The sequence below is a fragment of the Artemia franciscana genome, chromosome 8 (genome assembly GCF_032884065.1).
Source record: "Artemia franciscana chromosome 8, ASM3288406v1, whole genome shotgun sequence".
In the NCBI taxonomy this organism is placed as follows: Eukaryota; Metazoa; Arthropoda; class Branchiopoda; order Anostraca; family Artemiidae; genus Artemia; species Artemia franciscana.
In genome coordinates, this window is record NC_088870.1 from 52,333,884 (window position 1) to 52,347,679 (window position 13,796).

General features: G+C 37.4%; 1 protein-coding gene across 2 annotated transcripts in view; it reads left to right on the forward strand.

Moving 5' to 3' along the window:
- The window catches only part of LOC136030556 (uncharacterized), a 168,326-nt gene that overhangs the window by 118,343 nt on the left and 36,187 nt on the right, over positions 1-13,796 (forward strand). For both annotated transcript variants that reach the window (XM_065709610.1, XM_065709611.1), the window contains one exon: positions 8,534-8,667. In XM_065709610.1, coding sequence (XP_065565682.1) covers positions 8,534-8,667 — 134 coding nt within the window. The remainder of the gene's footprint in view (positions 1-8,533; positions 8,668-13,796) is intronic.

A 13,796-nucleotide genomic window follows, 5' to 3' on the forward strand; every position in this document is an offset into this window, starting at 1 on the left:
GACATTGGGGGGGGGATTTGGGGGGGACTGGAAATCTTAGAAAATACTTAAAGCGGTGAGATCAGGATGAAACTGGATGGGAAGAATAAAAACCTGTCTAAGATACGTGACTGACATAACCGGACCGGATCTGCTCTCTTTGGTGGAATTGGAGGGGGGTAATTTTGAAAATTGAGGTATTTGTAACTTACGAAAGGGTGACCAGATCTTAAATGAAATTTGATATTTAAAAGGATCTTGTGCTTTAAAGTTCTTATTTTAAATTCCGACCAGATCCTGTGACGTTGGGGGGAGTTGGAGGGGGAAACCGGAATTCTTGGAAAATGTGAAAATTGGGGTATTTTTATCTTACGAATAGATGATCGGATCTTAATGAAATTTGATTTTTAGAAAGAATACATGTCTCAGAGTTCTTATTTCAAATCCCGACCAGATCGTTTGACATTGGGGGGAGTTAGAGGGGGAAATCTTGGAAAAACACTTGGAGTTTAGAAATCGGGATGAAGCTTGGTGGATAGAATAAACAAATGTCCTTGATACGTGATTGACAGAATCGTACTGGATTCGCTCTCTTTGGGGGAGTTGGGGGGAGGGGTTCTGTGATTTGGCGAGTTTGGTGCTTCTGGACGTGCTAGGACGATGAAAATTGATAGGCGTGTCAGGGAGCTGCAAAATTTGACTTGATAAAGTCGTTTTCCCAGATTCGACCATTTGGGGGGCTAAAGGGAGAGGAAAAATTAGAAAAAATTAGGTATTTATAACTTACGAGTGGGTGATCGGATCTTAATGAATTCTGATATTTAGAAAGACATCGTGACTCAGAGCTCTTATTTTAAATCCTGACCGGCATTAAGCCTCATATTTTCCTTTTTAAATCAATCTATTGATTCATAGAATTTTGTTAGAGCTCATACCGTATGATCTCTTGGCTCTTAGCTCTTCTCGCCTCGTCACAAGTGCCATATGAGCTCTTAGCTCTTGTTCACCTTATGTTCGGGATTTAGGGAGATGCGGACCCAACTTTTTTTCATTAACACCCTGTTCTCATTGAACTATATTTAAATTTATATTGAACTAAATTTAAATTCTTACTGTTGTAAAAGATTTTCCAGGGCATTTTTCAGAGCACTTTCTGGAAAAAGCCTTTTTCAGAAATCGCGAACACTTTTTCTGTATCATAACTTCTCTTGCGTTACATTTTGACAATTGACTAACTTGTCCCCCCTAAAAACACCAGATTCTCCATGCCCCCCCCCCCCCCGATACTCATATTTCAAAAGAGGGATAAGAGGCTCATTTTTATCTTGTGCACAGCTGTGTAAAATCCTCCTCCATCCGTATTTATTTCATATCTAAATTTTGATCTAAAGCATAATTTACCAAATTTTCAAAAAATCCCACGGTGACTATAAGCGTTGGATATTTGTGGCAATATGGGTTTTTGTCGGTAAATTCATCTAATAACAATCACAATTCGCTTTTTTAAGTATCACCACTGATAAATGTGGTAATATAGAATGTGGAATGTGGTAACATCATAAAAACTCTGGGAATTATTCTTCGGCACTACCCAGTTCAAATTAAAAATAGCACAAAGCAATAGAAAAAAACAGGAAATAGGCAAAATACACTGAAATGGGATAGATAAAGAGAAAAAATAGGCAAGGATTCCTAGCCAAGGGTGCCAAGAAAAGTTACCTGGGGGGATTATAGAATGGACCAAAATAGGTTAGATATCTTATGTGATATTTCGGTAAAAATCGCGTACCCTCTACCGGAAATCTGGTAAGATTTAAAGGAGTTAGGACCTCCGGAAAGGTAGTAAATCCCTGAATAAGAGTAATGATTGTTAGGTTCCACTTTTTGCTTCTCAGAGGACCGTAAATATTGCACAGAGTACCATATATTCCTTTATAAATTAAATTTGAAATCATAACCTATTACTGATTAATGAAAATTAATAGCGTAGAACAGTTGAAGGATTCTTTAACTGTAGTCTAGACTAAAAAACGGAGGAACTGAGGCATAAACTAAAATTGGAAACACAGTCTATTCTGTAAAAAAAGGATTATTTTAGTTTATTTCGAAACCCTCTTCTTGATCTTGATCTTACAGCAATACTAAGAGTTTCCGCCTTACGTCGCATGATTTCGAGACCTACTTTGACAATAGATGTTCACGTAGTGGTCTTCACCACGAATGGAGGTAATGTTCCAGGCATGCCACGAAGGGTGCAATCGTGACGTAAAGAGGTGTATGATGGCAGAAGAAAAGCTCTGAGATGTATGCTTGTATGCAGGGAGTGGACAACCTCACGGTTCATTTAGAATACAAAACCGTGAAATAGTTATATAGACCGTCAGGAAGATTTCGGTGCAAAAACAGTCAGTACTAGAAGGTCCAGAAGCAAAAACTAAAATCGGAAACACTGTAACACTGTCAAAATGAGAAGTTTATTTCGATCGGCTGGTCATATAATATATCTTGTACGTTTGAAATCGCACATCATTGAGGTTTTGATTACCTTTCTGGGCTCTGGAATTTTTTTTCCGTGCATGTATATTCAGTTTGCCATGGCCCAGTTTTTTTTTTTTTTTTTTTTTTTTTTTTTTTTTTTTTTTTTTTTTTTTTTTTTTTTTTTTTTTTTAAGCAAATGAATATCATATCACCGGGAGTGGCAGAAGTATACCACGCGTGACAAGAAGAATTCCATGCGTAGTACACAGGAGTATGGCGTGACAGAAGTAGGCCCTGCTCCGTCAGACAAGCTGAGCTCTGAGATCTACCCCTGACGGTGCAGCGTGGTTAGCCACTGGGTTCATAAAATCATGAAATACTACTACTACTACTAATAATAACTCACTGCAGCACCAAGCCGCCTGAGGCCAACACAGCTACGCACGCTCCTCCTCCAACCTAATCTATTTAAAGCCTCCCTCTTTACACCCTCCCAGGAAGTTCCCATTTCCTTTAAATCCTTATTTATGACATCCTCCCAACCCAGACAAGGACGACCTGCTTTCCGTGTATCCCCAGACGGTTGGCCAAAAAGGACAATCTTCGGTAATCTGTCATCCTTCATCCGTAGAACGTGGCCTAGCCATCTCAACCTTTCTTTCATTATAGCCCCAGAAAGCGGGATTGAACCACACTTTTCGTACAACCTACTGTTTGAAATACGGTCAGTCAGCCGGGTACCCAGAACAATCCGTAGGCAATTTCTCTGGAAAACATCTAGTAAATTTTCATCTGCTTTTCGGAGTGTCCATGCTTCAGAGCCATATTTGACCACTGTCATCACTGTAGCTTCCAATATTCTAATCTTGGTTTGTAGGCTTATCTTTCTATTCTTCCAAACTTTTTTTAACTGTGAAAAAACACCCTGAGCTTTAGCTATTCTACTTTTAACATCTTCACTGCTCCCACCATCTTTACTAATAATACTACCAAGGTAACTGAAGCTCCCAACCTGATCAATCTTTTCGTTACCTAAGGTCACCTGTTCATCTTCACTTATTCCTAGTCTTAGTGACTTAGTCTTCTTAACATTAATTTTCAAGCCTATTTTAGCACCCTGAACTCGCAAAACCTCTAAAAATTCATTCATTTTGCTCACACTTTCATCTAATATGCTTAAATCATCAGCATAATCTAAGTCCAGGAGCGTTCTTCCTCCCCATTTGATTCCATGGTCTCCAATTGCCTTTCCTGTGCTCCTTAAGACGAAGTCCATCAAAATGATCCATATAAAGGGGGATAGAACACAACCCTGCTTAACTCCTGATTTAATACAAAACCAGTTGCTAACCTCATTTCCTACCTTAACCGCAGCAGTATTATTCTCGTACATAGCGCAAATCACTTTAATGTATTTTTCTGGTATACCATATAACGATAAGACCTTTGTTAACGCTGTTCTATCAACAGAATCGAAAGCTTGCTCATAATCGATAAAACTAAGGACCAAAGGTGTTTGACAACGAAGGGACTTCTCAATTATTAACCTAAGAGTGAAAACATGGTCGACACATCCTCTACCTTTTCTAAAACCGCATTGTTCTTCCCTTAAAACTTTCTCTACAGCATGTCTCAGTCTAAAAAGTATCATATTACTCAGTAATTTGCTACCTACAGAGACCAGAATAATGCCTCGATAATTACGACATTCACTCTTGTCACCTTTCTTATACAGTGGTTTAATTAAGGTTTTCCTAAAATCATTAGGTACTTCCCCTTTTTCAAAAATCATGTTCATAATCTTCAGTAGCTTATTCCTAACCTCAGAGCCACCATATTTAAGGAACTCATTAATCATACTATCAGCACCTGGGGCCTTATTATTTTTTAATCCTTCTAGTACTGTCGCTAATTCTTCCTCACTAAACAAATCTTCCTTCACATCCAAGGTATCACAAACTTTTTCATTTTCATCTATATCTTTTCCTGCAACTGTATCTCGGTTTAGCACATTCTCAAAATGTTCCACCCATCTTTCTTTAACTTTTTCCTTATCACTAATTGTGGCCCCATTTCTATCTTTAACTGGGACTAGTCCGGATCGGCTACTCCCTTTCAATTTATTAACATGCCAGTATAATATTTTACTATTATGCCGTCTAGCCGCATCTTCCAGATCCTCAGCAATTTTATCCATCGCCTCCATTTCACATCTCCTTAGTTCATATTTTAATGCTTTCTCCACTTTCTTTACATTCCTTTTGTTTTCATACGACCTATCGCTCAGATAATTCTTATACAAACCCCTTCTACTCTCTATTAAACCTAAAGCTTTTTCACTAATATTCCTAGTTGCTGTCTTAGCACTCTTCCCTAGGACACCATCAGCAACTTCACAAATTGTTTTTCTGAAATTATTCCATCCATCTTCCACATTGTCAAATTTTAAACCCTCAAGTTTAGTACTCAACTGTTCCTAGAATTTTTTTTCTCAAATTTTCATCCTGAAGTCTACCAACATCATAACTTTCCGGGAGGGAGTTACTCTTCCGAAATTTCAGCTTTAAATTAACCTTAGACACTACTAGATGGTGATCTTTACTTTTAACGTCAATAACGGCACTCCTATACACCCTAGTATCTTGTATTGATCCTGCTAGTCTTCTGTTTACAATAACATAATCAATAAGGTTTGCTGTCTTACCATCACGTGAATACCATGTCAACTTATGGGCCATTTTGTGACCAAACACCGTATTGGTTATAACTAGGTTGTTATACCTACAAAATTGCAAAAGCCTATAGCCATTACTGTTTTCTTTTCCTACACCAAATTTACCTAGGCTAGGATACCATCTATCCCTATTTCAGCCAACCTGGGCATTAAAATCTCCTAGCAAAAACACCATGTTTCTACCTGGTACCCTGTCTATTTGCTCCTGTAACTGTAAGTAAAATTCATCTGAGTCACTAGTATCTCCATCAGTTGGTTCAATGGGGGCATATACTACTATAACTGATACCCTAAACTTTTTAGTCATAAAATGAGCAATTAGTATTCTATTATTAATACCTTCCCAGCCTAAACAAGACTTAGCAGCTTCCTTATTCATCATGAGCCCTACTCCCTGTCTATGTACCCCATCCTTCCTTCCTGAGTAAACAAATTCTATGTCACCTAATTTCATGCTTCCTACCCCTGGGATATGAGTTTCTGAAACTCCTAATAAATCCAGTTCAAACCGTCTGAATTCGTCAGTCAAAATGTCGATGCGATAGTCATTTTTTAACGTCGTAACATTCCAAGTTCCAATTTTCATGTTCTTTAAATCTTTGAAATTATTTTGGCCTCAAGAAAAGCAGTGATGCCGGATACCAGTGCAGGATGGGGACCAACATATCTTCTCAAGTCTACACCGAAGCGCTTAAGCCGGCTTAGAACCGGACAGCAAGAAGTCCCTGGGACCTCCAGTAAGTTGGAGGCTTTGTGCAATCCTGGGCCCATCTTGGTCACAACATGGTTTTCAGCACTTGGCGATCCTCTTCTATCAACAAGAGTCGAAATCCTGCACAGACAGTCCCAAGCCTATTACCTCCGACTCATTATATATTCATGCCTACAAATATTATGCTACTACGGGGAGGCAGCCCATAGTAGATAAATTAGCTAGGAAGAGGTTTTTCAGCCCGAAAACGCCCATCAAAACAAACCAAGCCCAGAAAATTATCCAATAATCAGAATCCCGTACGAGTGCTGTGTTGTTTACTAGGCTATAATTTCCTCGAGGGGCGCCACTCCTCAAGTGGGAAAAATTGACCGCAAGTTTCCCAGTCTTGCAGGTACCCCGAAAGGTCGAGGCAGCCCTTTACAGAGGCCGTTGTCCATAAATCTGGATCTTACGCCCTGCCGCAGTTGTCCTCCTATAGAGGATCCTCCCACGATGGTGTTCTGCTTCACCATGCAATTTAACCCATTACTGGGAGAAGGTTTGTAACTCATCTGACGCGTGAACACGGCAGTTGGCCCTGCTGAGTGTACATTTGAGGGGCCTTCTTCCTCCTCCACCTGAAATTATGACCCCCAGGGGAGGGTTTCCCAGTTTCTATTATGGGCCCCACTGGGACAAGGTCCTACTTGGTCTAAGCCTCCTATGGAGCTACTCTACCTATCTATAGGGCTTTCCCCTATCTGTTGTCCTCCACAAAAATCTAGCATGATTATCTAATAATTTTACTAACTAATGCAACTAATAAATAGTTGCAGTAAATTGCAACTTTAATTATTGTTATTATTGTTACTACTATTATTGTTAATATTATTACAATTATTATTACTATCATTAGTATTATTACTATTACTTTATTATCATAATCTAGTGACACAAAATTCAAAAACTAGCAGCAAAAGGAAAACCAATGATGCATCTAAAAGTACAAAAAACCTTATGAAAAGTATAAAAACCTTATGAAGCCTTATGAAAGGCTTTGCCCTTCCAAAATATATATATAGGTGAGCAGATATTTGGAGAAGTGACACCAAAATGGTCTCTGCAGGGAAAAGGAGGTCTCCCAAATATCTTTGAAAGAAGATATCTGATACTTTGTTCTCATTATTGTAATGTAATTTTCCGACCGTCCACGTGTTGTGCGAAGCAAAAAAAAATATTTTTGTCTTGCCCGTAGCACAACACAAAAAAAAAAAGATATGGTACAATTTTTTGATCAGTGGTACAATTTTAGAGCGGTTTGCGGTACTTTTTCTTCCGAAGCGTCGGCAACACTGATAGCGTACCATTCAATTATAGACAACACTGAAACTGGTTACAGATACACAAAAATCCGTGAATGAAGTGCTAATACTGCGTGCTGTATTGATTGATTTAGAAGGAGCATATAATAATGCACAGAAGGACTTACTTGCAAAAAACTTCAAGCAATAAGATTTCCTTAATCAAACAGAACATTTATTGATATGTTTCTAGATAATAGAACTTTCAAAGTTAAAATAAATGGAAAACTATCAACCACACGACCTGTTGGAAGGAGACTCAGGGGTAGTTGTACCGAGCTCCCTGAGTACATTTAAGGGAAAACCTGGGAAGATCATGAAAATCCGCTCAAATACAAGGTAATGGTGGGTGAAACAATAGTTTTAAAAGCTAAACTGAATAGTGTTTAGTCACTGTGTAAAGGTCTCCTTCTAGACTTATCAAAGAATTCTTTGAAAATTTTCACAAACAGCTGACGAAAGTGTAATTCAGCTATAGGCTAACATGTAGTTTTTATCATAACACCCTCCTTAAACGGGAAAAAAATTGGTTCAAATTGCACAATCGTGCAAGTATTAAATTTGCGCTTTTTTATGGCAAGTTATTGGCAAAGGTTAAGGAATTAATAAGGATTAATACCAAAATCAAATAGGGACTGTAACATTCTGTTGAAAGAAGATCATTTCAAAGCAAAATCATTTAAGTTCGTTTATATCAAGATGTTGAACCCAGTCAGTCTCATTTCTGAAACGCCGGGGTATTGCTATTTTCAACACATTTCTCAAAATTTACCACCCGTGTCAAATTTGAGACCATCTGTTTCAAATTTGAACCAACAGTAGCTTGGGATTATGTCTTTACCGTTAAAAAGTCGTTCTCATTGGCTGTCAGTGACGCTTCGACTAAAAACATAAAACACCCCTTTCCTCTCAATATCTTTACGTCAGTGAAAATGCCACTGATTAGTTGAAAGTATGCAATCTCTTTCATCCAATCAAAAGCCATTCCACGTATTTGAGACGGATGGTACAGTTTTGCATATGTGTGGGAGGTGTTAATCTACCATAGTGTACATGTACGTGACAGTGCATAAGCGCACTGATCCAAAATAACGATACCGGGGACTGCGTTTCTAAAATGATCTTAAAACCTATGGAGCGTGTTCGCTCCCTGGGCGTGTAAAAACTATTGGATATTACTATACATTGTCTGGGCATCATTTAATGCAAAAGGGTAGCTCCTAGAGTCGCGCTAAATCACGAGGAACAACACAAATTTCTTGTTAGAAAAGATACTTTTTTTTTTAGGTCGCACTGTGATTCATGAAGCAATTATGCGGCATGGTACACCAATGTCGGAAGAAAATGGTAATCGAAAGAGCATTTCCTGTCTCAAGATAATTGAAATTATGTGTGCTTACGGTGCTGATCCTGGAGAAGGGGTATGTCTTTAGTATTTGTTACTTGTAGGCTGGTACCAACGACTGAATATTTTTTTTTTTACAGGGGACACAAAATTTAAAAATTAAAAATTGTCACCTAAAAAACGGCTTATCGCATCTTGACCTCCTTATACCGAGACGGAATTTTGATCTTTTTTCTGTCTCTCGGCTTTTTGTTGTCTTATTGTGTTGCGAGAGCAACACTTTGGTTTTGTTGTGGTTTTTTTTTTTTTGTTCCTAGCACCCCGATTTCAGCTTATTCCTAGAATGTGGTAAGGGTCTAACCTCTGCGGTTTTTACGGAAAGTGTGGACCTTAGGCCGGATTGATGAATATGACTTTACATTTTGGTAAGCTTCGTAGAACTCTTGCCTGGGGACAAAAAGGATGGTTTTTGCTTGTCCTTGAGCCAGAGCCTATAGTGTGTGAAGTGAAGAGGAGTTGTATAGCCTATGTCAGAGAGGACTATCTGAAGTTATGCAGTCAAGCTTTCGTTTCATCAAACCATGTTTCTGCTTTCGAGTGGAAAGCTCCGTTCTAGCAGGCAAGCAGGCAGGCACCAGTTTCAAATTGAAGATGGACTAAAATCTATAAGTGTTAAATATATGCGACAGTTACCCTGCCCCACAGCCAATATATCTTCTTTGAGTGATAAATAGAAAAATTTAGAGAAGCAAAAAAGCGGCATTTTCCCACGGGTCCGAAAGTGCTGCCGTGATTTTGGCTGAGTTTATCATTCGGTTTTCGCACTTGGGATTGCGGTAGAGAAATGGTATCAGATGTGCCTCTTAAACTTTAAAAGTTCTCTCATTGCTAAAGAAATTAGAGTTTATCCTTTGCTCATTTCTAAGTGATGACGTTAGAAAGTTGGCCTACGGCAAAAAAGTCAACTTTTGAACTAAGACAGATAGATTTTTTTTTTCGATGGCAGTCGATAGCTTTTGATGAGCTGATCAAAGTATATGTCATCCATTTTTTTGTACAAAAATTCCTTCATGATATATACCAGTTTGAAAGTTTAAAGGGGTTGACAACTTCAGTAGTAAGGTACACACTGAAACCAAAAATAGGCCGATACCAATTGTGAGACATATAGGGGAGTTGTAAGCAACAGTTGGCTGTTAGCTCATAATCATCCTCGGCAATGAGGGGTTCGCAACTCTTACTAGTTGGTGTACCTATTTTTTGTTTCCGTTGTATTTGATGGTAAGACCAATTTGGTTCCAGTGGTAAGACATGTAGGGGACTTGTAAGTAATAATCGGCTGTAAGGCTACAATCATCTTTAGCAATGAGGAGTTTGCAACTTTTGCGAGTTGGTGTACCTAGTATGTATTTTAGCATCCTTACAGATTAACAACTTCAGCGTTTAGTCGCAGCGAGGAAACAAAACCAAAGTGTTGCTCTCGCAACACTTTACTCGGCGAAGCCGAGCAAAGGTTGCCGCAACACCTCACGTTGCCCATGCAACGTAGATCTAGTTTTGTTTTAAAATAGTCTTGTTTTTTATCTCTGTTTGTATATCTTGGGCCCATTTTTCAAGTAAAACTACTAAGATTTGAATCTGTGACAAGACCTTTTTAAGCCTTAGGAGATAATATTTTTAGAAAATAATTACTTTTTTGAAAAGTAAAACGTTTTCAGAACGCGAACAATTGTTGAACAGAAACAGCCTATTTGTCAGACAGATTAATAAATAAATAAATTCATTAATAAATATAAGTAAGTTAAAGCCTTTTTATATATGTTCAATGTTTGTGAGTACTAATTTTCAGTCAGGTCCCTTTCATCAGTCAGTAGAGAACACGCAAACAATTGATGAACAATGAAGTGCCTGCTCATCAAACAGATGATGATTCTCTTATCATTGATAAAATAAACAAATGAATAAATTAGCTAACGTAAATAAACTGTAACTTCAAAGGCGGATCCAGGGGGCGTTGTCTCCGTTCCCCCAGGATTCATTTATGTCTCCCTGATTCTGTCTTTTTTCTGTTTTTCACTCATTTTTTTTTAAATAAACTTGCCAATTTGGTAAATTATTGGTGCCCCTGTCACATTGCCCCCATCCCTAAGACTTTGCCTTTGATCTACCAATGGTAAAATTTTCATTAAAAGAAAAAATAAAAAAAGCAAATTGAAGGCTTTGGTATTTTTTCAAAGTGTGTGAAAAACCAATTTTCATTTTGTGAAATTTTATTACGATTCATCGTCTGTGGTTCGTTATCTGTCACTAACTTGTATTTTGTCATTAATGCAGATGACAAGATAATTGAGGTGGTTCCCATCATTGTACAATTTTCGGAGATTTGCGGGTGTGGTGGAAATTGTCATTGTGTACTGTAGTGATTTTTTGGACTCTAGATAATCTTTTAATGCCCAGGAGACAGGCTAATACGCGGGTATTTATTTAGGAAATGATCTAATTCGTTAAATTGTCGTAAAAACCATGGATTATGCTGCGATTATAGGGAATTATGGTAAAGACCATGAAAATAAAAATTCATGAAACGATAAATCATGAAAGAAGAATCTGAAACGAAATGACCAACCATGGCAGAATTAAAAAAATAAAACAATAATAGCTTGGGAACTTGACTTGGACTAATGAAATTCAGAGATAAAAAAATATATCTTGACTGATTCTCCTGTATAAACTTGGATCTGACTGATATGGATTTTCGGGTCCGATACCGATATACGTGTATCGTACCGATACGATACCGAAATAATTCACTGATAAATCCCCTTTCGAAAAAAAACTTGAAGTTCAAACCCCCCCATTCTCTGCCCATACTCATGCTCATATGTTTCTCCCTTGTCTATTACACATCAAAGAACAACCTCAATAATTCAATGTGGATTCCAAACATTAGGCCATTTACAATAATTACTTGATTTTCGTTACCTTTTCTGATTAACAGCTTCTGAGCACACTAACGAAATTACGGATATTCACGGAAGAGTGCCCACACGGTGCAAATGAGCCCCGTGTGGAAGCTCGTGAGAATATTAGGGAGTGCTGTGTACAGTGACTACATCCATGTCCTTTAAAAGGGAGGGGGCGATCGAGAAAAGCTTCCTTGAGGGTATTCTCGTGGGGAGAGGAGCGCTGCCAACATTCTTTTGATGCTGCAATAAGCATTTGCTAGATTAAAGGGGGACGAGGATAATATACTTGATCCCCCAAAAGGTGAGCTGTTTTTGTTCTTCATCTTCAGTGTAATGAGTTGCCACAATTTTGTCAATCCAGCCCGATTCAAAACAAACTATACAATATTTTAATTTTTTTTAACTGTAAACCTCTCTAGATTTTGGGCAGCCAGGATTCTGAATCCAGAACAGGTAAGCCAATTCATGAAAATGCGGGAGGGGGTCAATGATTTTGTTATATTTTCTGTTGAAAAAAATGTATGTTTCAAGCATTAGAGGGGGCACGATTATTTCTCGATTTCTTTTAAATGGAAATAGATGTATTTCAATCGAAAATTTTAAAATCTGAAAATAAAATCTAAAAATTTTCTATCTCAAAATGTAATCTTTAAATGTATTTCAGGATCTAAGGGGAGGGGCAATAAATGCCAGGGGGTAGTTGCTCCCAAAATTGATAACAAACGCTCCACGGCGGGCTTGAGGGTCGATAGAAAAAAGATGACTTTATCTCAGAAATGGCAAATCATTACGGATAAAGGAATACTACATGTTAGTTTGACATATCCTAAAGAACACAAGATAAATGAAACGATGCAATAAATGTGAAGCAGAGGATTATTTCCAAAGTGAATTAATAAGTCGGTTTTGATTTTTCGTTAAAGGTGGTAAGGCACAATCCGGTCCTTTTTGTCACTCAAACAGGACACTAGATTTACGTTCGAATGCGCCCTCTTCCAACTTGGTACGATCATCGGTTCTATATATATTGAGACAAGGGTTAAAATAATGTATTGGGGATACATCGCTTTTTCCAATTCAATGCTATATGAATATTACAGGTTTTTTTGTGTGTCCAATAAGTGTTACAAATCTAATTATTGAAGTAAGTTTTAACTAAATTATCTCGATGAAAGCTTGGTAGTCAATGCTCAATGATCGTTTTTAGAGCATCTTCATTTTGAAAAGTTAAAACTAAAACAAAACTTAATAATTTTTGTCTGAAAATCAGTAGTTTAGTGATAACAACTTCACGCATCCTAAACGACGTTTTGATTTAAAGATATGCGAATGTTCTGTGACGGGATAGTATATTTATTGTAAAAAGTTAAAACTTTCAAAAAAAATTGTCTGAAAATCTGTAGTTTAGTAGACTTTATCTAGGGAATAAAGTTTTCTTATTTTGGAAACTTTGACCTTTTTCTTGTCCTGATGTTATCTTAATCTTATTTTCTTGAAAACCTCTGTTTTCTGCGCGTTATGCAATATTCCTGGAAATACGATATCAGTTATTCTAAGCCGTTTACAGAAATAACAGATGAAGACGTAGCTTCCTAGGTGAAGTTCAATTATCTTGTTTATTGTTAACATTCTAAGTTATTTTGATGTGGATTACGTATCCTGAATTGAAAAAAAAAAATAATATATATTATCGTGACCATCATATTCTACAATGGATTGTGATTTAGAATTGAGATGAAAACAAAACGAAGCATAATTAAACAATAATAATGATATTAAAATGAAGAAAAACGGACACAAACATTCATTTTGTAGGACTGATAAACAAGGCCTCCGGTGTCTGGGCCCAGTGAGCTGGGGGGCCCCAAAACTAGGGTCTCCGAAATCCCAAATTTTATCGAATTTCTTCGTACTTTTTATTCAAAGCATCATATAATTAAAATTTATTATTGACCCTCCCTGGAACCCTCCCTCAATAAATTCCTGGCTACGTTTCCTGGAAAAAAAACTATTGAAGCAAAATAAGCAATTATTCCAGGGAGATTCCTGGAATTTCTATTCCTGGATTTTTTTTTGTTTTTATGACGCTCTTAAAACAAAAGAACGTTAGAATTAATAGATTTGTGCTTCGTAAAAGTCTTAGAAAAATTTGAGAAAGTCTTTGAAGTAAACATAAATTTCTATATTTGAAGCTTGGAAAAGTTTTGGCATCTGGATCAAATCATCATAAACTGTAGTC